Source organism: Electrophorus electricus, chromosome 24 (genome assembly GCF_013358815.1).
Source record: "Electrophorus electricus isolate fEleEle1 chromosome 24, fEleEle1.pri, whole genome shotgun sequence".
Lineage (NCBI taxonomy): Eukaryota > Metazoa > Chordata > Actinopteri > Gymnotiformes > Gymnotidae > Electrophorus > Electrophorus electricus.
The window spans coordinates 9814386-9840933 of record NC_049558.1 but is presented as its reverse complement, the minus strand read 5'-3'; the positions used below and the strand labels follow the sequence as shown (position 1 = coordinate 9840933).

General features: G+C 48.5%; 3 protein-coding genes across 11 annotated transcripts in view; 1 reads left to right on the top strand and 2 right to left on the bottom strand.

The window, feature by feature from the left end:
* LOC113568212 (ankyrin repeat and SAM domain-containing protein 1A-like) overlaps nucleotides 1-11767 on the bottom strand; it is a 59194-nt gene extending 47427 nt beyond the window's left edge. For all 7 annotated transcript variants that reach the window (XR_004775577.1, XM_035522379.1, XM_035522381.1 and 4 more), the window contains exon 1: nucleotides 11160-11767. Coding sequence is in view for 6 of the 7 variants with exons in the window: in XM_035522379.1 (XP_035378272.1) it covers nucleotides 11160-11326 (167 nt within the window). In the remaining variant the exon portion in view is untranslated. The remainder of the gene's footprint in view (nucleotides 1-11159) is intronic.
* Nucleotides 11768-13117: 1350 nt separating this feature from the next.
* taf11 (TAF11 RNA polymerase II, TATA box binding protein (TBP)-associated factor) lies at nucleotides 13118-15815 on the top strand. The gene is made up of 6 exons (XM_027026666.2): nucleotides 13118-13163; nucleotides 14079-14266; nucleotides 14385-14521; nucleotides 14811-14898; nucleotides 14994-15090; nucleotides 15205-15815. Exons 2-6 carry the CDS (start codon nucleotides 14102-14104, stop codon nucleotides 15333-15335), a joined length of 618 nt encoding a protein of 205 aa, XP_026882467.1. The 5' UTR covers nucleotides 13118-13163; nucleotides 14079-14101; the 3' UTR covers nucleotides 15336-15815.
* Nucleotides 15816-15890: 75 nt separating this feature from the next.
* The window catches only part of uhrf1bp1 (UHRF1 binding protein 1), a 25485-nt gene continuing 14827 nt past the window's right edge, over nucleotides 15891-26548 (bottom strand). For all 3 annotated transcript variants that reach the window (XM_035522392.1, XM_035522393.1, XM_035522394.1), the window contains 16 exons: nucleotides 26544-26548; nucleotides 26121-26291; nucleotides 25563-25743; nucleotides 25241-25327; nucleotides 24922-25059; nucleotides 24562-24698; nucleotides 24104-24245; nucleotides 23678-23871; nucleotides 22227-23365; nucleotides 21558-21742; nucleotides 21150-21295; nucleotides 20586-20742; nucleotides 20194-20468; nucleotides 19833-19941; nucleotides 19375-19460; nucleotides 15891-18330 (listed from right to left, as the gene is read on the bottom strand). The exon at nucleotides 26544-26548 is cut by the window's right edge and continues 136 nt beyond it. In XM_035522392.1, the coding sequence (XP_035378285.1) occupies nucleotides 18220-18330; nucleotides 19375-19460; nucleotides 19833-19941; nucleotides 20194-20468; nucleotides 20586-20742; nucleotides 21150-21295; nucleotides 21558-21742; nucleotides 22227-23365; nucleotides 23678-23871; nucleotides 24104-24245; nucleotides 24562-24698; nucleotides 24922-25059; nucleotides 25241-25327; nucleotides 25563-25743; nucleotides 26121-26291; nucleotides 26544-26548 (3263 nt within the window). In that variant the 3' untranslated portion in view covers nucleotides 15891-18219. The remainder of the gene's footprint in view (nucleotides 18331-19374; nucleotides 19461-19832; nucleotides 19942-20193; nucleotides 20469-20585; nucleotides 20743-21149; nucleotides 21296-21557; nucleotides 21743-22226; nucleotides 23366-23677; nucleotides 23872-24103; nucleotides 24246-24561; nucleotides 24699-24921; nucleotides 25060-25240; nucleotides 25328-25562; nucleotides 25744-26120; nucleotides 26292-26543) is intronic.

Sequence of the window (26548 nt, the reverse complement as noted above, 5' to 3'; positions counted from 1 at the left end):
GACCATACAAGACCACACACACACACACACACACACAAACACACAACAGTCCTGTGTTAGTCCTTTGGGTATTACGCCGTGTGTGAACATCCAGACAATCTGAACATGTGTTTGTGTGCAAGCAATCGCACACACTCTCCTGCTCTCTCCATAACAGACAAATAAACAAGACAACACACACAAAATGATCAGTCCACCCAGTGGGTTGGGTTTTAATCCAGAGGGAGGGTCTAATCTGGATTAAAACCCAGACCACTGGGTGGATTGATAATTCTAGAAGCTCCTATGACATCACATCCTCTTCCTCAACACCAGATACACAGATATTTATCTCTTCTTCACTCACATTCAAACAGAGAAACAAACACACATATACCATGTGTACACACACACACACACACACACACACACACACACACACACACACACACACACACACACACACACACAGATACACTCAAAAATAGTCATTTGAGTTCAACAACAGCTATCAGCAAGTCCCTAGAATAGGATTGTGTGTGTGTGTGTGTACACATAGTATATCTGTGTTAGTTTCTCTCCTTGAATAAGAAAACAGCACTGCTAAAGTGTTGTGTCACGTTAAAGGTCCATGGTGCTCATACTGGATGGTGTGAAGAACACTGTCTGGTTAATGCATTCTCAACACACTCAAACAAGCCCCTCCCCCTACACAGTCCACTGATCTCAGAGAGAGGCCCCTCTCACACACACTACAGGCGTGAAGCACAGGGCAATCTTTTGTGACACAGCTCTACAGACGACCAGCTAGCGGGATAACAGGATAATAGAAAATGCAGGTTCTCTCCCCTCCCCCCCTTTACTGTGGAGCCAGTGTAGGAATTTACCCAAAATGCTTTGTACCCAGTGGGGGATTACTGATCATGTGACTTGGGGATGGGAAAGTGAATGCTTAGGATAAAGAAGTACAAACACACACACACACACACTCGCAGGCACGTGTGATGACATCCACCTCCTTCTGACTGCACCACGACCCATTCTGTACCCATGTGGTGTCATCTCCATGGTAACGATCCCCTGCCAGGCTGAGTGGGCATGGTGATAGTATGTGCCCATCAACACACAGAGCGCCACTGAGCAGAGCCTGAGCCTTCCCAACACACGGAGCACAGAGACCCCACACTGGGTTCCTGGGTTCAGCCCACCGTGTGTGTGTGTGTGTGTGTGTGTGTGTGAGTGAGAGAGAGAGTGAGTGTGTGAGAAGATCTACATAATGCACCATTGAGCTGTCTGTCTGTTCCTTTTACTGAGGTTTACCCTGAGACACATGACCACACACACACAAACACACACCTGAAACAAGTGCCTGTGTGTATCCGTGTGTGTGTGTGTGGGTGGGTGGGTGGGTGCGCGTGCACGCTTGTGTGTGTTTTTTTAGAATTGCGCAGTGAATATTTTAGAAGTGTGCAGTGAAAAAAACCCTCTAATCCCTAATTTCCCAGCGGAGGGATCAGAGTGTTGGGGTCCGCACCTGGAAGACAGAGAGAGAGAGAGAGAGAGAGGGAGAGAGAGAGAGAGAGAGAGAGTTCTGAGTGTATGAAACCTGGCAGTCATGTGCAGTGAGTGTTGGAAAACACACCACACCAGCCGAGCAGCACCCACACATGGGCAGTATCTGAGAACATCTGTGTGATGGAGTAGGAGTGACAGATTAATCATGTAGTGTGTGCATGTCTGCCAAACCGCAGGAATAAACCCAATAGCTAATCTAGACATCAAAACAATTCCTCTGGAGACTGAAGAGCACGTGGCCACACCTACTGAGCATGAAGCCACACCCACTGTGCATGAAGCTGGAGCAGGCGTCCAATGTCCAACAAGGGACGGGCTGACATGACAGCAACACTTCAGCACCAAAACACACGTTAGCTTTTACATTCACCGAGTGTGCAAACACAGGTCAGACTGGAGGAATTAAACCACACACACACACACACACACACACGGAGATCTCGCTTTCCTTCTGGGTTTAGTCGGCACTATAATTGTGGCAGCCGGACAGACATTAACTCCCAGAGAGGGAGACGACCCAGTTCTCTCATCTGGAAATAGAGCTCCATGTCTGCTCAGATTCAGCTGCTGGGACCAACAGAAGGCCACGCAGCACACGCACGCACAAAAAACGCACACAGACACAGACACACACACACACGTATGCCCGCACACACACACACACACACACACACACACACACACACACACACACACACACACACACACACACACACACGAGTAAAGTGTTTTAGGGTTCATGTTTCAGTAGTTCAGAGTGTTGTCTAGTGAGGAAAGTGTTTTATGGATCATGTTTCAGTAGCTCGGTGTGTTATCCAGTGAGTTAAGTGTTTTTTAGGTTCATGTTTTCAGTAGTTCAGTCTGTTATCTAGTGAGTGAAGTGTTTTTGGGTTCATTTTTCAGTAGTTCAGTGTGTTGTCTAGTGAGGAAAGTGCATTTCCATATTTCATTCACAACAGTTTTTTCTTTTGAAAATTTTCTGTTCTTCTTAAAAGGTTTTTTGTCCAACCAAACACACACCTTCCGTCCTACCAGAAGTGTCTGAACTCCAGTCCATCTGTGTAACTAAGCATGGCGGGATACTTCTGACCTATCATTTCAATTTTCACGTTGATAAAGACTTGGGATAAAAACAAAAACAAAAATAAAATCACTACGACCAACTTTTATCGATGTTCGTATTTACTCAGCACATCACCAGTTTGACACAACAACAAATTAAAAGATAAAAGTAACAAAAATGAAGTGAAAACTCATTTCATGACATCAGTTGTGAACCCTATTCATACTGGACAGCCAAACAGTATAAAGTAATTTAGCGAAACAGAACTTCAGAACTTCCACCTGGTAAATCCTGCTCCACTTTTTAAAGAAGTCACATTATTAAGAAACTCGGAATCAATGAATGTAATTATGTGGATTACACACACAGATGAGGTTTGCTGGATGAGCGAGACTGTATCTCTGTCTACATGATGCTAAGGAACTGGCTGTAATTATGATCACCAGCATGGACACGCCTCGGACGTGACGACTCTGACAAATGAAGAACGCTTCACGAGGTCCAGAAAGTCAGATGAGATGAACATTATTCCTCGCAATGCCTGACCGCAGGTGAAGCACAGGTCATAATCCTATTACACTAGCTAACAAACGGAACACCAATCACAGAACAGATTATGGCAATTCCTGTTTGTGTTTATTTACATTTACAGCATTTAGCTGACGCGTTTAGACAAAGCCACTTGCAATTCTGACTGAAAACAACTTGAGCGATTGAGGGTTAAAGGCCTTGCGCAGAGGCCCAACAGTGGCAACTTGGCAGTGGTGGGACTTGAAACAGCAACCTTCTGATTATTAGTCCAGAAGCTTAACCACTGGTTGAGCTCCAAGAAATCAAGTCTATTCCTAGATGTGACATACACAGAAGCCACTTTCTGAGAAAAAAAACTGAACATTTATGTTTAAGGGAACAGCACAAACGTAATTGAAAGAGAAAAGAAGGGAAGGAGACATATACTCCTTTATCTGTCTACAACATGGCCTTAAATGACTAAATGAGAATAAGACCCAGTTTGCTGATCTAACTGTCAAAAAAGGGGTTAAGATGGAGCAGAGGAATCAAAGCATTTTGTCAGGGTGAAGCATAAGCATTCAAGTAAACCTCAGGGTTCAGTAAGGCCAAAGACATTTCAGCTTCATCTGACGGCAAAAATCTGAACTTGAGGCAAATCGAAGTGAATGAGGCAAGCGTGAGACATAAATCACGCGGATGGGGGCTGAGCACAGCTCGCTGTGAAGTCAGCAAGACGGTGGGGGAACGAGCGTCACACGTACGGACGGAGGAGAACCCGAACGCACCAGGAAACAAGACAGACAGAATGGTGCCGTAATGTCAGATTGTGTGTCAACTGTGAGCCAGCACGCAAAACAACTTCGACCGGTCGGAGGAGCTGTGTGCGGACGAAGGAGCTGTGTGGACAATAAGAGTGCAGAGAGGACTTGTGAGGAAAGCTCTGTGTGTGTGTGTGTGTGTGTGTGTGTTTCATTGGAAGAGCCACACAAAGGGATGAAACCTCACAGCATCATAGTGACACACTCCACTCTTCTTAATGCTTTTGTATCTTTCACCAGTGCTCTGCCAGAACAGTGAGCTCTTCCAGGATCCTGGTGAATAAAAGTCTGCAATGTCATCAGAGTGTGTGATATTCCACACAAGGATATATATGACATTCCACACTGGGATATGTGTGACCTTCCACACTAGGATATATGCGACCTTCCACACTAGGATATATGATCACACACTTTAACAGGATCAATCATATCGCAATTCATTTATTAGCCTAATACAAGCCCACAGTATAAAATAATTATCTTATAAACACACAATAATAATAATATAATAATAATACGATTCTTTCGTTCTTATTTTCGTGAAGCTCTGAAGTGTGTGTGTGCGTGCGTGTGTGTGTAAGAGTGGTAAGATTGTGAATCTTGTTTGCGTGCAGCATCAGCCTCTGAAAGGCCACAATGATGCAGGACAGATGAGGACAGGTTACAGGGGACCATGCCAGAAACAGCCGTGACGACCTGTGAGTGTATACCGCTTCAAACAAACCGACTAATTACCATCTCACGTATTTCCCTGTTACCTCTGTATGATCAGGCCGTTATCTACTCGATCTGTCTTTCGAGGTCGTTGTGTAGGGCAATATAGACAGGCAGTAACAGAGACAGCTGACCTTCCAACTCATATTTAGATCAAATCTGTATTGGCAAAACCTCATGGAGTGTAAAACCTTGTATAGTACTCAAATCCAATAATAGTACTCAAATCCATTAATAGTACTCAAATCCAATCTTCATGATTAGTCCCTCCCATCTTCCGTGTTCCATGTTTTCCCTGTCTTGTGTATTTTAGCTCCACCCCATAGTTTCGTTTTCTCCGCCCCTCGTTTGATTGCGTACACCTGTCCCTCATTTCTGCCTTGTTAAGTTCATGTATTTAAACCTTGTCACGTGCCCTGGTCTTTGCTGTTCATTGAATTTTCATTTATTTTGTATGGTTATGTTCCTTTGTACTTCGTACCTTTGTGTTTATCCGAGCTTTCATATTTCTCAGCCTCGCGTTTTTCCCAGCGTCTTCTTATAGCCTGCTTCCCCCGTTTGCCTTTGTGTTTTGTTATCATTTATCCACACACTCTCCATGTCGGCCCTTTGACCCTGGACTGCCCCAAGAACTATGATTTTGGATTTGCCCCAAATCTCGCTCTTCTCACCACATGCGTCCGCCGACTTACCGCTCACCGTTACCCCATAAAAGTACTCAAATCCATTAAAAGTACTTAAATCCATTAATAGTACTCAAAGCCACTTTTTATCATGAACTGTTCCGTGTGTGTGTCATCACACTGCTAGTAGGCTTATAGCAAAAAATCTTTCATTGCAATTACTTGCATGACAATTAAGTCATGAATTAATATTTCATAATCAGGACCAGGATACTACAGCTGATATGCTGTCCCTTCCCAAAAAATCCCACCCTGAGACAGAGCTGGACCTCCGGTCCTCACAACTGAGTTCAAAGGTCAGAGAGAGGAGAGGACAGGGAACCTGGCACAACCATGACCGCTGCGACGTCGTCATCTTCCACGTGCACTCCCGATTGAACCGGCCTCAACAACGTATAAAAAAAAAAAAAGAGAGAGTCATCTCTAGACTGGTGCACACAGCAATTTAACCAATATAACCTCAGTAGCATTCAGAGCATATACTTCTAGCTTTGTGTTGTCATCAGAACGGTGGGTGTGACACCTAAGGATGTAGTTCTCCTGTAAACGACAAACTGTGTGAGTTTCAGAATGGACCAGAACTCTACTGCGCTAGAGAGACTAGCCCCAGAACTCTACTGTGCTAGAGACTAGCTCCAGAGCTCCCATCTGGAGTGGAGCGCTATGGGCCTGCAGAGTTCAGGTCAGAAGCTCGAGTTTGGACCCCCACTTCCAAGCGTCCAATGACACGACCCCCTCCCCACAACGCGGGCGCCTGGAGGAAATCATTTTTGCTTCCTCCTTCACTCATGCTCTCCAGTACCGGGACTTAAAATGGTGAATTTGGAGATATTTCCAGACTAGGAGGAACAGATAAGTGGACAAGAGGAAGAATCATCTTCTTCTCTGCACAGCTACACTGAACTGCTCTGCACAGCTACACCAAGCTCTACTACACTTACTACAATGAGGTCTTAAACTTGACTTGAAGTGAAGCAAATCAATAAGTAGTGCTGTAAGATGCTCACACACACACCCACAGACCCGCACACACACAGACGCGCACACACCCTTAGACGTACCCGGACGCGCACACACACCCACAGACACACCCCATGCAGACCATACAGGAAGACATAATTCAGGGTTGTGTGCTCATGAACAGGAAGTGCCCTTTACGTATTCTACGCTTCACACACAAGCCGTTAGTTGAACTGCTATAAAACATAATGATTAGCTGCACCAAAAAAAACAAACAAACAAAAAAAGTCCTAAAACCAGATTCCCCATCCTGAACCAATGTGGAAGCCCAAAGCACACTCCAGAAGCACTGTGATTGGCTAGCATGCTCATTTTTGTCATGGCAATGTACATCAAGATCACGTCTGCTTTGGGATTAAAACTGCAGTGTGAAAAGTATTTTAGCGGAGCCCAACAAGACACACACCACCTTCTCATATATATAACACAGTCTCAGATAAGCACGTATACACACCCCTACAGAGAACCAAGGCATTGGTTTAAAAATATACAAGTTTATACAAACAAGCCAACTAAAGCTTGCAAGTATCGCAACTTCACCCAAATTAAACCCCATTGCATTCAGTGGAAAGTTCACTATTAGACACAAGGGGTGAATAATCTCCAGTTTACAGTTCACAAGTCAAACAAGCCTTGCAGAACTGTGCCAAGTCTGAGTTCAGCTGCAAAGGAGATAACAGTTCTGCAAACAGAACAGTCAGTCATTTCCACTGCATGAAACGGGAAACACTCACAACCGTTTCTCAGCTCCGCCACACAAGGCCGTGTGTAATCAGAAGGCCAAGCACTCTGGAAACATACCCCATCAAGTCACCCCCCATATACCTCCCCTCACCCCTCATTTGCGAGTCCACTGCTGCAGTGATGGGAAGGAAAGCTCCCTTAGTGTAGAAATCGTCAAGTCTCAGAAGAGGTTGAAGAGGTTTAAAAACCCAACGAGCTACATTCCCTCATCCTAATCCAGTGCCCAGCGGGAAGAAGACACAGAACCTTTTAACCGGCGGCAGGAAATGTAGACATTCTGCGACACGGCCACCCAGACCTGTCAAACACGCCTCAACCACTTCCTCAATCCGTATGGGCGAAGAGTGTGTTACACGCTTTAAATGCTACGGCTCAGTCTACACCTGTTATTTCTCCCATCAGTTCACTAAAGGTCAGTAAGAGGCAGTCAGTTTAAAAGCTTATGTAGTCACCGTTAGCTCGGTTAAAGTACTAGACGAGTAATCAGAAGGTTACCGGTTCAAGTCCCTCTTCTGCCGGGTTGCCACTGTTGGGGCCCCTGAGCAAGACACTTAACCCTCAATTACCCAGTTCTAAGTCGATTTGGATAAAAGCGTCAGCCGTAAATGTAGCGGGTAGGACTACGGGCTTTCGGTCAGAAGGTTGTGGGTTCAAATTCCATGTCACCTCCAGGGTCTGTACAATAGCTGACCCTGCACTCTGAGCCCAGATATGTGCACTGTACATGTGAACATATGACCAAACACAGGCTTTCCATCTGACCTAGAAGTTTAAAAATCCACCCGTGTTTCGACAAAGAACCTGCTACGATCACTTTGCCTCAGTTGTTTTAGCAGCACCAACATTCCCCGTTCCCGTAGATCACCTGGCTAAACAGGAAGAGCTCGGCAACAGCCCAATTGAAATCTGATCCGAACCTCCGGTGGCATATAGGTGTCCGCGAGGTCCCTTACACTGGAGTGCTGTGTCATGGACTTTGTTTCCCACTGGGAGGAGATCTGTGCCCCAAGTTCGCCAAGGTTGTTGTCTGCTGAAACTGTATATAGTTTGCCAGTTTGTATGTTGGGAGCCGGGGTCTTGGGGGGGGGTGTATCAACGCAGCATGTCAGCCTGGCTCTCCCACCCCATTTCACGGGGGGTTGAGAGCAGACATATTGTCATTCTGATATATAAATATACCAAACGCCATAAACGTAAAATGACAACAGCTAATCTAATCACAGTAAATAACACACACACACACACACACACCCCCGCCCCCAACAACAAAAGTCAGCAAAGGCAAAAGATATGCCAGCAACACCAATGACACACTGGTTCTGGTATTTGGTCACCAATAAAGCACTGTATTCCTGTAATAACAGATTTCAACACACCGTGCTGGCAGTTAAACTGCAACGCAAATGAGGTAGCGGATCCTTGACACGTCGCTACCCTCACACACTCCTTACGTTGAACGCCTGCTTCCTCTACTCTAAAGAGTTCTGATGGTTCCACCTTCCTGTGTGACCTCTGTGTCAGCGAGCAGGACGCATGAGCTGTTTCGCTTTGCTCATACATGATCTCTAATCTTGAAATCAGTGGTACGGTATTCGTTTATGACTATCAAACACTTCTTGTTTTAAGTTATGAGGTTTCATTTCGGGTGCGTTTAGCAGAGGAGACGTGCACCAACTGACGCGCTGCTGAGGTGGTCGGACCCAGCGTCACCGGTGGTACAGACATGACATTCACAGGGAAGTGAAACTCCCTTCGTCAGACCACCACTTCCACAAACTACAGTGACTCCTAAGAAGTGTGACATGGTTGAATCCTCCCCAAGTAGGCCGGGCAGAAGACGCAAGCTTTGAACCCACGGCGAGGACGCAGAGAGAGACGGGACCCTCGCGACCGGGACTGGCACCGGCGGGCGGGTTCGCTCGTCCCCGATTTGATCGGACAGCGCATCCACGTCTGCTCGCTAGCCATGCTGGAATGAGAGGCATTCCAAGGGGGGCGGGGTTAGCTTGTGTTTTTCGGTTCTTACACAACGGTGGGGACGAGTCCCGACACGACGTGCACACGACGGAGGGAAGGATGGCGCAGCAGAACTACCACACACATTCCTGATTTACTCGGAAGCCCAGGCTGGGACTGGCTCGTCTGGATCGAGCAGACAGGGCCAGGCTACGTGAGGTGAAGTCTGAGGTGGGGCGCGTTTTAGAACGGACTGGACCGGGTCCAGGGGATGGGCGAGACAGAAGGCCCTCGGGGCTGAACCGCACTAGAACTAAACCCCAGGGGGCACGGTTCCCTACTCCGCCTGACCGCAAAGGAGATCGTGTTCCCAATTGGCTGAAAATTAACAGGCCATTACTATCTATACAATATGAGCCACATTCCAGTGTCTAACCTGCTTGGAAGGAATTTTATTTGGGCAGGGGTGAGGGGTCGTCAGAAGGCGGAGGCGGGCACACAGCCTCGCCACAGTGGCTGATGGGATTACATTTATTACCCATGGGCAGATAAGGCTGACGTGACAAGCCACCTGTGCGTCAGTCAGTCTACACGCTACCGAGCTCGCGGCAAACACAGGGACGTCACTGAGCACACACCCAGGCCCGCGCGCGCGTTTACACAGCAAAATGCGACAACCGACTGCAAGCATGTAAATCAAAAAAAAAGTCACTAACACAATCACGGCGCGCCTCACCTGCAGTCTGGTGCTGACTAAAGTGAGTTTAAAGATAATGGCATTCCCTAGGTAGTATGCAGGAACTGAGTGGAAATCATGTAAGAGGTATGGCGTGTGTCTTTCTCTGTGTGCGTCTCTCTCTCTCTCTCTCTCTCTCCTCCGACACACACTGCCCGATCCCTGTCCCCGTGCACAGGTCCGACCCGCCCCCGCAACACGATCCACTCCGAACCCGCCTTGCGATGAAGTCCGTCTGACGCGATTACCCCTGAGGTGAGCGCAGTAGCACGACGAGTGGGGCGGCGTGTGTCGAGCCGAGCGCCGGCGCTGTGTGTTCAGGGGGCCCAACAACGTGGCGCTCACGTTTCAGAAGACTTACCACAGTCTGGATTTCACAATGCTTATATTCAACCACTAAGTGCACTAAATCGCCAAGTGAAACCTGAATGGCATATACTGCAAACAATGGAGAATTGCCAAAGTTCACGTATCACTGGTGGAGTATCTCGGTACCACAAGCGTTCTGAACACCTCCCAAATCCCACAGCGCGGCCGGTCTCCACAGGGTGCAGGCCTCCCAGCGTCTGGGAGTTCCATCCGGAATCTTAACCTAGCAACTCCGTGCTTCAAAAATCTGAACAAAATCCTAGGATTTTGCTTCACAAAGGGTGTTTTGATTCAACACACCCATTATGTGTTTGTACTTACAAACACGCTTCAAGTGAACGTAGAAACATTGCTGCACTATGTAGACCACCCCGTCCATTTACTTAGCAGAAAAGTACCACAGAGGTGGTCTGTGTCCAACGTTAATGCTTTATAACTCATTTATTCTTACCAAGTGAAGACTACTATTCGCTGAAGTCCTTATTAAAGGCACTGAGTTGGTGTTGTTTTACATACAGCTGTCGCAAGGCCAGTGTATACGGACTGATCCCTCCTTTGGCCTCACTAGTCTACGCTGACTACAGTGTTATTCAGTGTTATCGTGTCCACAGTGGCCGGTTAACCCGACAGTCCGGCTTGCTATGCGCTATAATAACCTGAGAGCGCCAACCCGCAGCCGGCAGAAAGTAAGAAATCGGACTGGAATATTACCGAACCAACCAAGACCCTCTGTTAGTCTGTTAGTATTATTATTATTGTTATTATAATAATAATAATTATTATTGTTGTTGATGATTTAGGAACGCCGGGAAAAGCATCGTCTGTTCATATTCCCAACAGCACAACATCGCATGTCCGGGTCTTTGAGCCGTCAGCTACCGTCACACCGCCGCCCTTGTTCCGGTCATTTACCGGCCACACGGCGTCTCACGCAGCGCGAGCTTTCATTCTCCTTCTCCTTCCTCGGGAGCTGCACGCACCCTTACCTGAGCAAACTCGACAGCGGGTGGGAAGAAGCGCCGTGTTGGCCGCCGCCGCCGGTTCCCGTTCCGCCGCCGCCTCCAGCCGACTGCCTTTTCCCAGACAGGAGCTTTTCCACGGCGCCAAGATTCCCGGTGCGCGCAGCCTCGAGCAAGTCCTGCTCCTTCCCCATCTCAGCCGAGCAGGGAGAGAGAGGGCGAGAGAGAAAGAGAGAACACGGGCAGATCAGTCCGACTCCCTCCTCTTCATTCGAGCGTTAAAGTGCGTTATTCCTCCTGTGCGTTATTCCCGCTCCGCTCGGCCGCTCCGGGAAAACTTTCCTCCCTCCCAGCGCCACCACACAAACTTCCTCCGTCCGTCTCCGACACGTCACTTCCTACGCCGTTACCGTGTGGTTCGTCTCGAAGGAATGGTGCGTAATCGGTTAATTTAGGGAAACGGAATCAATAAAGACGATCGCCCCCCCCCCCCCACGTGCCGTTATGCGGTATCGAACCAGAAACAAACGGTGCGCGCTGACCGCAGCGTGGGGACTGGGAGAACTGAGATGATAATGGGACTGTGCACCAAAAAAATTAAAAATTTAAAAATCGGATTCTTTTATCAAAGCAGCACGTGTGTGTGTGTGTGTGTGTGTGTGTGTGTGTGTGTGCGCAAAGGTCTTAAGGCACCATTAGATTTGTTGTTTTAGTTATGGTATAATAACCATATAAAATTATTTCTCAGTCTCTTTATTAGAAATACAACCAGAAAATACAATAAATGTGTATTTGAGCACCTGAGCAGTAGCATGGAAATGGAGCTTAGATTTAAAGAACTCTAGGAAGCCCCAGAAGAAGCCTGGTATAATTTAGCAGAATTTTAATTCAGAAAACTTCAGGACAGTCCCCTCAAAAGAGTCCAAGATGTGCTTAGTGCCAAACAGCTCACACTAAACACTGACTTTTACTGATTTTTATTTTTTTGTTCTGAAAATTGTGTGGGGTTTTTTTTGTGTGTACATATTTTCTGTATTTCTTTTTGTTTGTATCTTAATAAGGATATTATACTATTATAACATTGATAAAACAACACATCTAATCATGGCTTAAGACATTTACACAGTACTGTATACATAGCACTTATGTAAGCTGCTTTGGATAAGATTGTTAGCCAAATGACAACAATGGAAACATAAACATAATAAACATAATACAAAATAGCTGCTAGCTAACCAGACAACACATTTCTTTTATGTGCAAACATACATGGCCAGTACATTCTACAGTTTCTCTTCTTTACACTTGATTTTGCTCTGTTTCTATAGAAGCTTGTTAAAAGTCATTAAATTTCAAATGACCCAGACTTTGGGCATTGTGTTAACATCCCTTCTGCTAAGTGAATCTAGTGGTTTAGCCCAAAGGAAAATGTAGGCAAATGCATCTTGTGTAAAACCCCACATCCTTATTGGTGTCTAGTCAGCAGATACAATGGCGACAGTGATGATATATTATGGTATTTTCTGTGGCTGGCTGTGGTGGGTATTGTTTATGGTTGAGAACTGCAGCCCTCCAACATCAGCACATCCCTTTTGGGGATTTAGGCCTGTATTACAATACAGTAAATAAATAAATACACCCACAATTATCATAAAAATGCAAACTGGTCTACATGAGCTAGATCCCGTAATATCGTGTAGCATAGAATATATATAGCTTAGAATTCGTTTTTAATTTACCAAACCAAAAGGAATGAATGCAAAAATGGCTAAATGGTTTTATAAACAATTTATTTTTGCATTCACCTGATAGTGGAGTTGTCCAGTACAAATAAGATGACAAGAGACAATGCAAAACAAATCATTTTATTTACTGTAAATGTTTTTGTAAGCCTCGTCAGTGTTAATAAATCAATATATAAAGAATAAAAAGATACATTTTCCAAGCTTGTGATTCTTATTTTGACATTCTCAGGGACAGGAAGTGGCTGCTGTTGCGACTAGGTTCATTTCCGCGAGGCTGATGTTTCAGGTAGGTAGCTAACTATCTAGCTAGCTGTACATCTGTCTATAATTCCATTATTTGTGTTTTACATTAATTAAAATATCCTCACTAGTAAATCTGAGGTATGTTTTTGTGTAACTCCAGTGTATTGTTATTGATAGCTAGCTAATTTAAAACACATAACATCGTGACAACGTTTGTTTACAGACAGCTAACGCTAACTAGCTAAATGCTGCAGCTGATTGGGGTTAGCTAATCTAGCTAGCAGTAGCTAACTTTAACAAGTGTTTTAAGCAGTTATGTAATTATAGCTACATTTGCAAAATCAACGTTAAACTGTTTTAAACACAGTGGCTCTAAAATAGCTTTCTGGCCTGGTAGCAGCGTGTTATAGGTTTTATTTTTACATTTGTGGCATTTAGCAGAAGCTCATATCCAGAGTGACTAACAAAAATGCTTTGTCATTTACTCATAGAATACGTCCTAGCCAATACAGTAGGTTGGAGTCCAATATACCAATGAACTAGAATACTGTTGAAATACAGGGATCAATGCTGATGCCTAGAAGTGCAAAATGCATAGGCTCTATCACAGACAACGATACGTGCAATAAGCAAGTAGCTACTAGAGTTTGTTAGTCAACACCAGTGCAATATACAATACCCTAAAAGCACTAGTTTCAGTTAGTCAACATAGGGTCAGTGGTCAATTTAAATATTCCACAAATAGATGGGTCTTCAGTATGCGTTTGAAGATAAATTAGTTATTGCAATAAAAGTTATCTTAAAACTAAATTAGGTTAACGCCTAATGCGCAAAATGAGCAGCTGATTACTTAGGCTCGCTCATGCTAGGTCAGATAACTAGATGTCGAAACCACAGCAAGAACATCAGGCTCCTTGGTACATTCAGCCATATCCGCTCTGGTCTGTTTTGTGTGTAGGGAACCGTTGTGTTTGCCACAGCATGGCAGACCCAGCCCGTGTGAAGAATGAACAGGCGACCGAGAGCACAAGTGCAGAGAAGTCCCTGCAGGTTGAAAATGCAGCAGAAGCTTCCAGTGGCACTAAAGCACCTGTCGTCTCCGAGGCGACAACAGAGCAGGTGACCTTAAAGGACGAAGACAGAATGGTGAGTAAGACGCCCGCAGTGATGCGAATCTGCAGAGTTTGGGAAGAACCGGTAGGACTTGCTGCAGAAATCATTTAGTACTTCGACTGACTCAGATCTTTGGTTCATCTCTGTGCAGAGACTGATTAAGGATGAGGATGAGGAAGAGGGGCCCTCGAGTGCACCCCGCCCCCCCTTGAAGAAAATAAAGGTGGAGCCTGATAAGAAGAAGGAGAAGCGACACAAGATCGATGAGGACGAAATACAGAAGATGCAGTGAGTTTAGCTGATTGAACCGAAACAAGTGACGGAACCGCTCGGGGGGGGGTGTAACCTTCAAAAGGTCCAATCAGAGCTCTGAATATCGACACCTACCAAAAAGTACACAAAGAACCACAATTTCTATCAGAATGTTTAATTGTAACTGAGTCACAGTGACAAGGTCGTATGCTGATCTAGTCCACATATTTGAAGTGAGCAGAGCACTAGTAAAGATTCCTGCTTGTGGTTTTAAGGTAGGTTTACACCTACCTTAAACTAACTTTCTTCTCCCCTTGTTCTCCAGAGTCTTGGTCTCCTCGTTCTCTGAGGAGCAGCTGAACCGGTACGAAATGTACAGACGCTCGGCATTCCCGAAAGCGGCCATTAAGCGGGTGAGAGCAGTTTCCAACCTTCTGGTTCTTTGTGCCTCTGTTGAATAAGGACAGCTATGTTTGTACAGTCCTGAACATTGACTCCTGTGTTTCAGCTCATTCAGTCCATCACAGGATCGTCCGTCTCTCAGAACGTGGTAATCGCCATGTCGGGCATCTCCAAGGTCTTTGCCGGGGAGATCGTTGAAGAAGGTAAGCGGACCGGGTTAGTCGCGGCGGAAACAGAGGCGTGGCTTCGTAGTGGATTTCAGAGGTAACGTGGCTCGGTTGTCTTCATGCTGGGCTGTGGTTGTTTGTTCCCTGCAGCTCTGGATGTGTGTGAGAAATGGGGCGACACACCCCCTCTGCAGCCCAAGCACATGAGGGAGGCGGTGAGGAGACTGAAGAGCAGAGAGCAGATCCCCAACACCAAACACAAACGAATCCTCTTTCACTGAGAGCCAAAGTGGCCCTGCCCCCAGCCCCGCCTTCTGATCCTGTCTCGTCGCTAACAGGCTGGGTTGGCTCTCTGTTGTGGAACAGAGATCAGAAGCAGGGGGCTTGGTGTGTAAAAATGGAGCACACAGCTCTACACAAACTCATTTGTACATTCTGTTGGAGGGCCGAGGAACAGTTTGGCCTCTCGGCTCCTCCCAGCATTGCTCTCCTGGGACGCTGTCCAATCAGCATGCCAGAAAATTCTTCTTTGATAAAAGATTTGTTTCACGGATTTATTTTCCCCAGTGGTATTTGACCCATGTGTCAGTGTAAATACTTTGTTTTTTACTTTATATGTCAAGAAATTAGTGTTTGTAAAAAAGTGTCCATGTCATTGCTTCTCTCGAGAGATTTCTAATGATGTAAGGTGTTCATACTGTAACCCAACCTTACACTAATCTCTTAATAAAATGAAAACTTGGCTTCACATAAGAACCTAACCTAACCCTCTGTTATGCCCTCATTGGACAGCAACTGAGTTTCGGTAATTCTAGCACAAACTACAATTCTGAACCTTAAGATAAACTTTTTCTTTATTTAGTTCGGGGTCATTTTTCCACACATGGTTCACAGAACCAAGGTTTTTTTGTTTTTTTAAAATAATTAAATAGTTGATGAAAGTATAAAATGTGGAATCAGATCACAATACTGTTGCAGGACCTACTTGTGTTTGTATTCAGAACAATGTGAAGGAATCTGTGTGTGTGTTGGTGGTGTGACAGGCTGCAATGTCTGACAGACAGGCGATGAAACAGGTTCACATGTTGAAATCAAACAAAACACCGTCATCTCAGCTACCCAAAAACCATCTCAATACATCACATCCATTCAAACACTCCTGACTTTAATACTCAGGCCTCATTACAAAAGGCCTAACCCAACTACCACTTAGAGAAAATTAAAACAACTAAAGAAAAGTTTAAAAGATAATACTAACATCCTTTTGGCAAAGCCATACAAACTACAGGATACTAGAACACATCCAAAATAAAAACCAAGTGTGTGTGCGCGCTGGCTGAGGGAACACATCTGAACCAGGGCTTTGCCTGTAGAAACCACAGTGTGGGGAAAACTGGTTTGGGACAGCACCACAGAGCAGACCCGTTCCTACTGCAGTTCCACCAAGGGCCACTGGAGTATGACGTGCTGGCGGTAACGCCAGTCCCACGGCAGAGCAGAATAGAACCAGTGCAAGGGATGTTTTTGGTTTGGACGGTAATAGATCATGAATTATTTACCCCAGCCAGGGTCCAGACAAACACCTCAACCATCTCCTGGTTAAAGTCGCTGAGAGTGTATCCTCAGATTATCAGTGTTAAAAAGAATAAAAAAAAAAAATTAAAATTATTTGATCACTTGGTGGGCAAGCCATTGACTTAACAGCACATACACAATGGAAAGTTAATGTAAAACATACCCAACAGGAGGCAAACACACAATTACACTTTTAACCTGGTCACACCTCGTCATTTAAACTCAACATTTGACATTTTCATTAAGAGGAGGAAATAGTTTGTGACCTTGACACCATTTCATCTACGTAAAATATCAAGTCATGCATAAAAATATATATATAAAAAAAAAAGATTTTAAAAAGCAAAATATTTGCCTATTCCATGCATTGACAAAACAAAACACTTCTCCACGGGGAATGTAAGGGTATGTAAAACACAGCGAGATTTCAGAGACGTTGACGTCTTCATAAACACTTTTCCATACACAGTACAAAACGTTGGTACCAGTTACACATATGGAAGACCGAATACTCCCAGGAGACTAACAGTTAAGTGACAGGTTGGTGTGCAAAATCCTACAAGCCAGGCAGCCAAAAACAAAGGGGTGCCACGCCCCTGTACGGACAGCAGATGGCGCAGCTGCTGAAACGGCAGGGTTGGTCTGGTTTGCGGTTACTTTTACGCAGCTGCATTTTTCTGAGTAGACGCTCGCAGAAACAGCAGAGCAGACCAACCCAAGCTCACTACACTAGCTGCAGAACTGCCGGAACCGTTCTGCTGATGTTCTAAGCCGTGTGGTATTTGTTAGAACACTTTAATTGTCACTTTTATAACACTTATAAGTACCAAAGGTAAATGTATCAAAAGGTGACACTGTATACATGTTATACATTGTTGTTACCATGACAGAATCATTTCAGCCAACGTCTGTGTCTCATGTTTGTGTTAAAAAAATCATGTTACAAAAATGAGAACCTGAACAGTTTTGTTGCAAACAAACTCTGAATTTAAAAAAAAACAAAACAACACACACACAAAGGAGTCTGAAGCATTATGAGAGCTACATGAGTGCATTAGCCTGTCAATATGGCACCTGATAACGCACACATACGGACATACACAGTTTAACTCAAACTCAGCACTGCTTTCCTACAGTGCATTGCATTTTTTAAGACCCAACACCCCCCCCCCCACCACACACAGTTAATACAGCTAAATAGTAGCCTTTAAAACTATACCACTTTACTGTACAACTACACATCTGGAAAACAGCAGAGCTGTGGTGTCTACAGGGAAATGGTGCATTGTAGGTAGGTGGAGGTGCACTCCTACTGAGATGCTACTGGAGCCCCAGTGGAACAGAGAGCATGTAGATACTGGGAGAGTAGGCCAGGGGGTGTGGCCCAAAGTGCAGAATGCCCCTCCCACTGTGCTGGGATCCTGTGAGGGCTGAGTCATTTCAACTAGAGTGTACGAGAGCATTCAAAGAGAAGACCAGGTGATACCGTCACCACGGGGAGGAGGTAGAGACTGGGGGAGTGAGGGAGAGAGGGAGACTATACTGGAAGACTCGGCGTTACTGAGACATGGAGGCTCCTCCAGTGTGAGCTCACAGGTTGAAGAAAGGGTCATATTTGTGAATCTCCAGCAGGAGGCGCTCCCGGTCAGAGAGAGCAGCAGTGAGTGCGGCCTGGGTGTCAGAGAGTTGAGACTCCAGAGTCTGCAGTGGGACACACACACACACACACCTGCACATTACACCATCTGTCTTAGTCTTCAGTTAAGTGATAGACTGATTTACAACAGGGGTAGAACTCCCCCCCAACCCCAGTTTCACATATAACGTCACCTCCCCATAAAGGTTCGTCTGGATTCGGCGGTGTTACTGTTACTGCATCTCAGAGGCTCGAGAGGAAAATGGCTGACTGGAGTTACACAGCCAGGTGGAACAATCACCTTGACACTCCGGTAAGCACAGAACTAAATAACACACAGGATGTGTGTGCACTCGTGTACACACACACACACACACACACACACGCACACAGAGCAGACACGAGAACCACTACAGTCATGAATTACACAGGCCGTTTAGAGCGTAGATCTGTAGGTAAGACAATGAAGAGAGAGTGATCTCTCACAGGACAGAGAGTGATCCCTGGACTGGGAGACAGCAGAGAGTTGGAGTACTCTGTGTCTGTGTGTGTATGTCTGTCTCACTCTAAATCCCAGAACCCAGCCTAAAGGAGTGTGACTGACAGCGGTAAGCCCCGCCCTCTTCTTATGCCTGTGTTCGGGCTTTGTTTCGAAGGTCTGTATTGTATGTATATCAGGTTTCAGTGTCCAAGTGACAGTGTGGCCTTCTACCTGTCACCATGGTAACCCAGGTATGTACACAAATGTATCAAACGCTGTGTGAATCAATGCTGCGTGTAACTTTAAAATCCACAGTAACACTGTCAAACGAGGGTCAAGAAGTCGAGCTAACGAAACATCGACCTGTTCTGTTCACCACAGCGGCCGTGAGGCCCAGTACAGGTCTGATCAAAGGGTCTGACCAACCCAGGTCTTGTCTATTCTGAAGTGTGTATTATGAGGGAAACACTCACTAGCAGACAAGCCTCCACTGACAGCTATGATCAGAAACGCTGTGCGTGTGTCTCAGTGTGTGAATGTGTGTGTGTGAGTGTCTCAGTGTGTGAATGTGTGTGTGTGTGTGTGTGTGTGTGTGTGTGTGTGTGTGTGAGAGAGCAGCTGACCATACCTTGCCCTCTTCTCCAGGCCCACAGCAGGTCGTGTCGTGGTTCTGGCCTGCTCCTGCAGCTCTGTCTCCTGATTGGCTGCCGATACCTGTAGGAGGTAAGTGGGCGGTGATCAATACCTGGTGATCAATAGTTAAGAACTATTACCACTATTGTCAGGTGAGAAGAATAAAAAAAAATAAATATATATATATATATATATATATAGAGATCCCAAAGAATTTTGGTAGATCTTTGGGACCTTGTTTAGATGTTTAGTAATGTGATGAAAAGTGCAGTTCTTTCAATTACAGTGTGTCTTCTTTAATTCCTGGGACACACTCCAGAACCCTGATGGCTGTTAATGATCAGAGGTTTTTACAAATCGACTTCAGAATCAGTCCTGTAACGTGGGCCAGGCAATAAACTGTGTTGTGTGACGCGAGATGCGAGACATGTGATTTAACCCTGTGCGACCCACATCTCAGTGTGAGGACGCCATCATCCAGACGTTCCAGAACCACACCGTCCAGGAAGAAGGACGCAGGGGTGGGCTGGGGTGCAGTGGGATAAACCCGTGGGCCGTCGTCCTGAAACACACAACACACAACACACACACACACTGCTGAGACCTGCCAACCAGGTCACATGATCGCCTCTCTCTCTCTGCGCTGCACTAGGCCCTGAGTTTTCCATGTCCTGCTAGAACACATCTGATCCAGAACATTGACACACCTCCTCAGGGAATCAAGCCCTTAAGAGCACGACAGACTGTTACCAGGAGTGCTCCGATCCACTGGAACGTCACAGGCTAGAGGGAATGAGACAACGGTCATCTTCACCTTCAGAGTGAGCCTGGTGTCGTGCATGGACAGTCTGAGCGGCTGGGCATCTGCGCTCAGCTCATCCTCCAAGAAGGGACCCAGAGTGTTCAGGGCGGAGGTGGACAGCTCTGCCCGGCAACCCCGCACGCACGCCTCCAGGAAACCCGCGCCCTCCGCGGCAGCACAGTGACGGCCGGCGCCGGGCCCCAGCTCCATCCGCAGAGCCACCACAGGGGGGCAGCACAGAGACCGTGGGCCAGGGGAGGGCGGGGCCGCGTGAGAGGAGGAAGCAGCTGCGCAGGGGGAGGTGTCAGAATCGGTCAACAGATCTGAATGCGACAAGTCCTAGAATTAGCAGTGATGGCGTTCTCAGTGCTCGCGTTAGCAGTGCTCGCGTTAGCTGGTCTCACCCTGTGCGAGCGCCATGCCTGCCAGCAGGCCGCTCATTTTCTGGTTGCCCAGCTGCTTCATGGTGAGAGACTGGGCCTCCGTCGCCATAACAACATCTTCCCCATGAAGCTCTACCACAGAGCTGACTCCGCCCACAGACAGGAGGAGCACTGAGACCTGCGAGAGAGAGGGGCGTGTCAACCTGCAGCCACTGACAGAGGCAGAGAAGATTGTTAATGTACAGCGAACCAATAAAGTCACATAGAGGTCACACTGCCTCTAAACATTGCTGCTAGTGCAGAACATTTTCCCCCTGAGACTTTGTGTGTGGAGAAGGCTGAATGTGTGTGTGTGTGTGTGTGTGTGTGTGTGTGTATAAATGCATATGTGTGTAGGTGGAACTTGTGTTTAGGGGGGAGGGGTGTAGGTGAGGACTAACTGTCCTGGGATACTATGAGTGTGATGAGTGTGTGAAGAGAGGCTCACTGCATCCTGTGAGGATGAATATGTGTGTGTGTGTGTGTGTGTTTGCGCATGTAGAGTACATCACTGTGTCGGGTGTGTTTGTGTATAGAGTAACTCACTGTGTCGTGTGTGATGTCTTCAGTGCTCTGAGACAGGGAGATGCTCATCTCTGCAGACGAAGCCCCCTCAATCCCCGGTGGAGGACTGACCCTGAGATCAGGGGCCACTGCAGTACCGTTGGGGCGCATGGACTCCAGCCCTGAGTCTAGAGAGGACGGGGGGAGGGAAAGAGAGAGAGGGAGAGAGAGAGAGAGAAAGAGAGGGAACAAGAACAAGGGGGGGGAGAGAGAGAGAGAGAGAGAAAGTTATATTTATTACAAAACTTAATACTTCCTACAAAATGCATTTTTGTGTTTGCTTCATTGTACAAATTGCTGAGTTGTGTACACTGTGTTTTATGTTCCAGTGATGATGTCAGAGACCTAGAGCCGGTCTGATTGGCCCCAGGTGGGGAGTGAGGCGTGTACCAGAGTCCTGGATTATGATGAAGTTTTCACTGGTGTCGCTGTCCACAGAGACGCCATCGTCAGCGATGCTGCTCTCCAGAGTGGCACTGTCACAGGAATTCTGGGAAGTGGAGTGTTTAAGGGGCTGTCGACATGCCCCGCCCATTAAGGGGGTGCTGAGTTCATCTGCTCGCAAGCCTGGCTCCCTACACACATGCACACAAAGCACTGGGTGTCACCATAGAAACACTACATGCATCTCCAAACACACTCTAGGCATGAACACTTGTCCCAGAACAGTTTTCACTTGGAAGCGTCTCATTGGATCTGAACATCAGCGCAACACGCCGGTGTGGCTGTGCGTGACTGATAGCAGGGGTAGGGTTTAACATGCTGTGCTCTGTGCAGTGCTGAACAGCTTCAGCCAATCAGGGACAGCGAACAACACTAGTAGTCTGTCATTGGGTGCTCAGGTCCAGAGACTTCCCTCAGGATGGATAAAGTGTTCTCTCGCTCTTTCTTTCTTTCTCTCTCTCTCTCTCACACACACACACACACACCCACACACAGTGTCATAGGGCAGAGTTTAGCAGCACAGGCACGACCTCAGCAGGGGCCGGAGGGGTGTGCACTCCAGGTCCGAGGCAGGACGGCCTCTGTGTGGAGACCACCGTGATGGGAGACACTTACTTGGCGCTGAACAGCTTGGTGACGGGCGACCCCCGGCTCAGGATGCTGAAGGCGTCCCTCGTGATGGACAGCGCCCCCTTGGTGAGGTCCAGAGAGGCGCTCAGCGCGTCTTTAGTCACATCCTTGGTGGCGCTGAGGGCGCTGGACAGCTCTCCCTCCAGGCTGAAAGTGGACGTGTCCGTGACGAGGACGATTCCCGGCGAGGGCGGAGGGCTCGCGGCCGAGGTCGCGACTCTGCCGGTCTGCTCAGCAGGCCCCTCTTCGAGCGCTTCGCATGCCTCCTCTACAGAGACCTCCCCCTCTCCATCCTCCTCCCGGCCCTGCGCGGGCTCCTCGGAGTCCGTCAGGCTCTGGCTGTCCGAGCCCTCTCGCGACACGGCCTCCTCCTTGGGCTCCTCCTCCGTGGCTGGCGGCAACAGCAGCCCGACCTGTAGCACCTCCAGCAGGACAGACACGCACGCCGTGGGAGGTTCTGCCAGCTTCGGGTTCCTCCCGTGGGGGTCCCGCGTGTCCCGGCCCAGGTCCGCAGCCAGCCGGGACAGCGAGTCCTTGACCCGCAGCAGTGCCAGGTACTGGTAGTGGTTAAGCCACACCCTGACCGGAGTGACGGCCTGCGCTAGGACGTGTACATCCGCTGCAGGACACTCGGGCCCCTCCTCCTGTCCTGGGAAGGCGGGGCTTAGGCTGGCAGGGCCAGGTGGTGGCGAGGGGCCCAGCGGGAAGGCAGCCGGACGGCACATCCACACAGCCGCTGTGAACGGCTCCATGAACGGCAGCACTCGGCCCCTGGGAGCCCGTCGTGGTCCCTCGAAGCCCAGCGCCACCCGGGACAGGCTCACGCCCCAGACATCCCGTGCCCGGGGCGGCCGGCTGAAGGCCTGGGGTTCGTCAAGCGCAGCGGCGCGGAGGAAGGCAGGCGGGAGGGGGTGGAAAACGTTCGGCTCGCACGGGAAGCCCCGCGCCGAGGCGGCCCGGAAAAAGGGGCGCGCGCCGAAACTGGAGCAGGTGTCGCGCAGGTCGCCGTAGGAACCGTGCGGGGAGTGACGGGTGTTGCTGAGCACCGCCTGGGGAAGAGCGGCGCACAGCAGCTGAGGTCGGTCGGGATGATCCAAGATGGAGGAGTCCAGAGGAACGATCAGCTAGAGAAAAACAAAGATGGTGAAACGTCAACGCGTGAACATGTCAACAAGAAATTAAAACTGCAATAACACAAAACGGTCAAATCAACATCAACATTAACGTAAAAACTGTCAAGAAATCCACGATCAATTAGAAACGATCGATACAAAAAGTCAAATCAAATGACGACTCCATCTGTCTTCTGGCCAGAGTGAGATCGGAAATGGGTGTGACAAGTAATTTATGTGTTACCTGTACTGTAACACGTAATATGTGTGCAGTACGTAATCTGGGCAAAGTGTGTAATCTCTTGGTAATCTGCCTGTGAGCACCTTGAGGTGCGTGGCGTCCACTCGGACGTCGACATGTTCCTCGCTCCTGCTGCTGTCCTGCAGGTGGTAGAAGGCTTTGACCTGCTCCAGGGTCTGGAGAAGACCCCGGGAAAACACTGCCATCCACACCAGGCTGGGAACGTCGGCAAACAGCTGGAGGCCATTCAGCTGGCCATACAGATTAGAGCAGGGAACTGTAGAGAGAGAGAGAGAGAGAGAGAGAGAGCGCATGCAGGGGAGGGGGGGGAGAGAGAGAGCGAGAGAGAGAGAGAGAGAGCAGAATTTAGGCTCAACACAGAGGCACTGGCTGACTGAGACTTTACATCCCTCTCCGACAGGAAGCAGAATCCAGCATGCGGCGGTATTAGAGTTAAGGGGTCTGATAACCGCGTCTGTTCCAGAGCAGTGCATGAGAGGGGAGTGTACCAGGCACGCCGGGGCAGCTGGGGTAGTAGTACTCGGTGAACTGCAGGTGGATGGCGGGCGTGTTGTCCGGGAGATTCAGGGACTTGCGGTTGCAGGACAGGAGGGACTGCTTTGGCTTGCTGGTGCGTTCCCCAGTGGACACCTGCGAGGGAAGGAGGGAGTTTTTATTCGTCAGGATGGAAACTCATCAGTGACTCATGCAAATGCCAGAGAGAAGGCACTAAAAATGACAGACATGGCATGAGTCACCCATGTAGATGGGGAGCTTCCCTGGAGCACCTCAGGGGATACGAGAATGAAACCACCACATTGTGAAAAGCAGAAATACATTTTCTTCTTTCTGGTGTAATTCCCTGGCAATACATATTTAGATAGGGATTTTTTAATGGGAATTTTTTTTTTATTCGCCAAAGTAAATATAAGCGTGTGTGTATGTGTGTGTGTGTGTGTGTGTTGACCTGGTGGATGTCCAAGTCATCCACTCGCACCACCATACAGCTGGAGCGCAGCATCTTCAGAGCGTCCCCTGGCGCTGCTGGTGCCGCTGTACCCCCGAGAGAGGACGGACTCCCGTTGGGACTGCCCTCCACGTTTCCTAATGCAAACACGGGGACGAGTCTCAGCGCAGACAGGGACAGCCATAAATATCCCCCACAAGAACCGCACAGCCAGTTGAAAGTCCCGGGGACACTGGCGTTTTTCCGTTCCGGCATTTTTTCACTTTTTAAAGAATTTTTAAAGAATATATACAACTTGGCTACAAAAGAGATTCACAGTTTGGAGAGAGCTGGTGTCCAGTCTGTGCAGGTGTGGCGTACCTGGGGGTCTCCAGCCTGGGGGCGCGGGGAAGCCTGAGTTCTCCACCCTCCTCTGGAAGTCCTGCAGCAGTTTGGCTACCCACTGAGTCCTAGTGTCCATTGCTCCACAGTAGTGTTCCCAGTGTCGGCAGTCGTCACCTACGCAGAGTAACGCGCGTGTGCGCGCATACACACACACACACACACACAAGCACATGGCCAGACACACCCAGGCAGACACAAGCGAACAGATGTGCACACACACAGAGGTCAAACACAGTTGGCTCCGTCCGTCTGACTGGTTTCTCTGCCGTGAACTCGCCTGTAACTCTGAACTCACCTGGCCTGTGGAAAGGGTAGTAATCACAGCCCAGCTTACGAAAGGTCAACTGCATTGCGCCCTGGGAGCCAGGAATCGGGGGCTCGTCTGTGGGTGGAAGGGCAAAGGTCACGGGAACATGCAAAATGTTAAGTCTGGTCAGCACTCATTTTAAAAAAGGACAAACGGCACTAAGGGAGCTGCGTAACGTTTCAGCGGCGAGTTAAGGCTCACGACACCACGCCGGCGGACCGACGTCCCACACCGCTCACGCGTCCCATTGGGGGAGTGCAGCGGGTGCTCGGACGAGGTGTGGGGTGCGGGAACGGCACGGTGCACGGACCGGACTGGACGGGTGGGCCGTCGTTGCAGACGTGCAGGTCCAGGCGGGAGATGAATGTGTGGTAGGACGACTCCTTCACGTCATGGAGGTCGAAATACTGCGCCAGCGTGCTGGGCGTTCCCACGGCGGCAGGGGGAGGCTCCGCCCACGCGTGATGCGGCCCAGGGGAGGGAGGAGCCGTCTGCAACGAGGGTGGAAAAAAAAAAACTACACTTGGTCTTTCGTTTCCTGCGATCTTTTCGTTTAAGGTCGATCGTTTTTGCCTGTTGCTGAGCTGCGCGGAGACGCCCCTCCGGGCCTCTGCAAGACCGTTGCAACGGTGAGGGAAGACTGTGTGTGTGTGTGTGTGTGTGTGCACCTGCTCTAACGGATCATTATCGTGGCCTGTGTGGGTGGGGCCAGGTGTGCAGGAGGCCTTTGTGGGCGGGGCCAGGGGTGTTGAAGGCCTTTGTGGGCGAGGGTGGGGGCATGTGTGCTGTGGAGACCTTTGTGGGCGGGGCCAGACATGCTGACCGCCTTTGCGGGCAGGGCCAGGTGCTTTGGGGGGGCATGGCCGACCTGCAGTGTCTCGGCCGCCGTGCTCTTCCTCTGCTGGGCGGACCTTTCCATGGCTTCGCTGAGGGACTCGGCGTAGTGGATGACGGCTTTGAGCTGCGAGTCGGTCAGAACCCACAGCAGATCGTCCAGGATGAAGAGCAGCTTGGAGGCAAGAACGTTACAGTCCTTCACCTGCGGACGGGCGGCACAGAGCACACACACTCACACACCTGCCAAAGGCTCAGACTACTTCCCGGCAGATGAATCGTCTAATGACGCTAGGAGGATGTCTTTTAAAATCTCACGCTGGCGGACTGAGGTGGTTCCTGCGTTTGAGCAGAGAACCGGGTTGGGGCTGTGTCCTGGGTCCAAGATTACACCCTGTGGGATGGGGATATGGGGTGTACTATGCATTGGGGCGGGGTTCATGTTTGGGGGGCATACCCTGC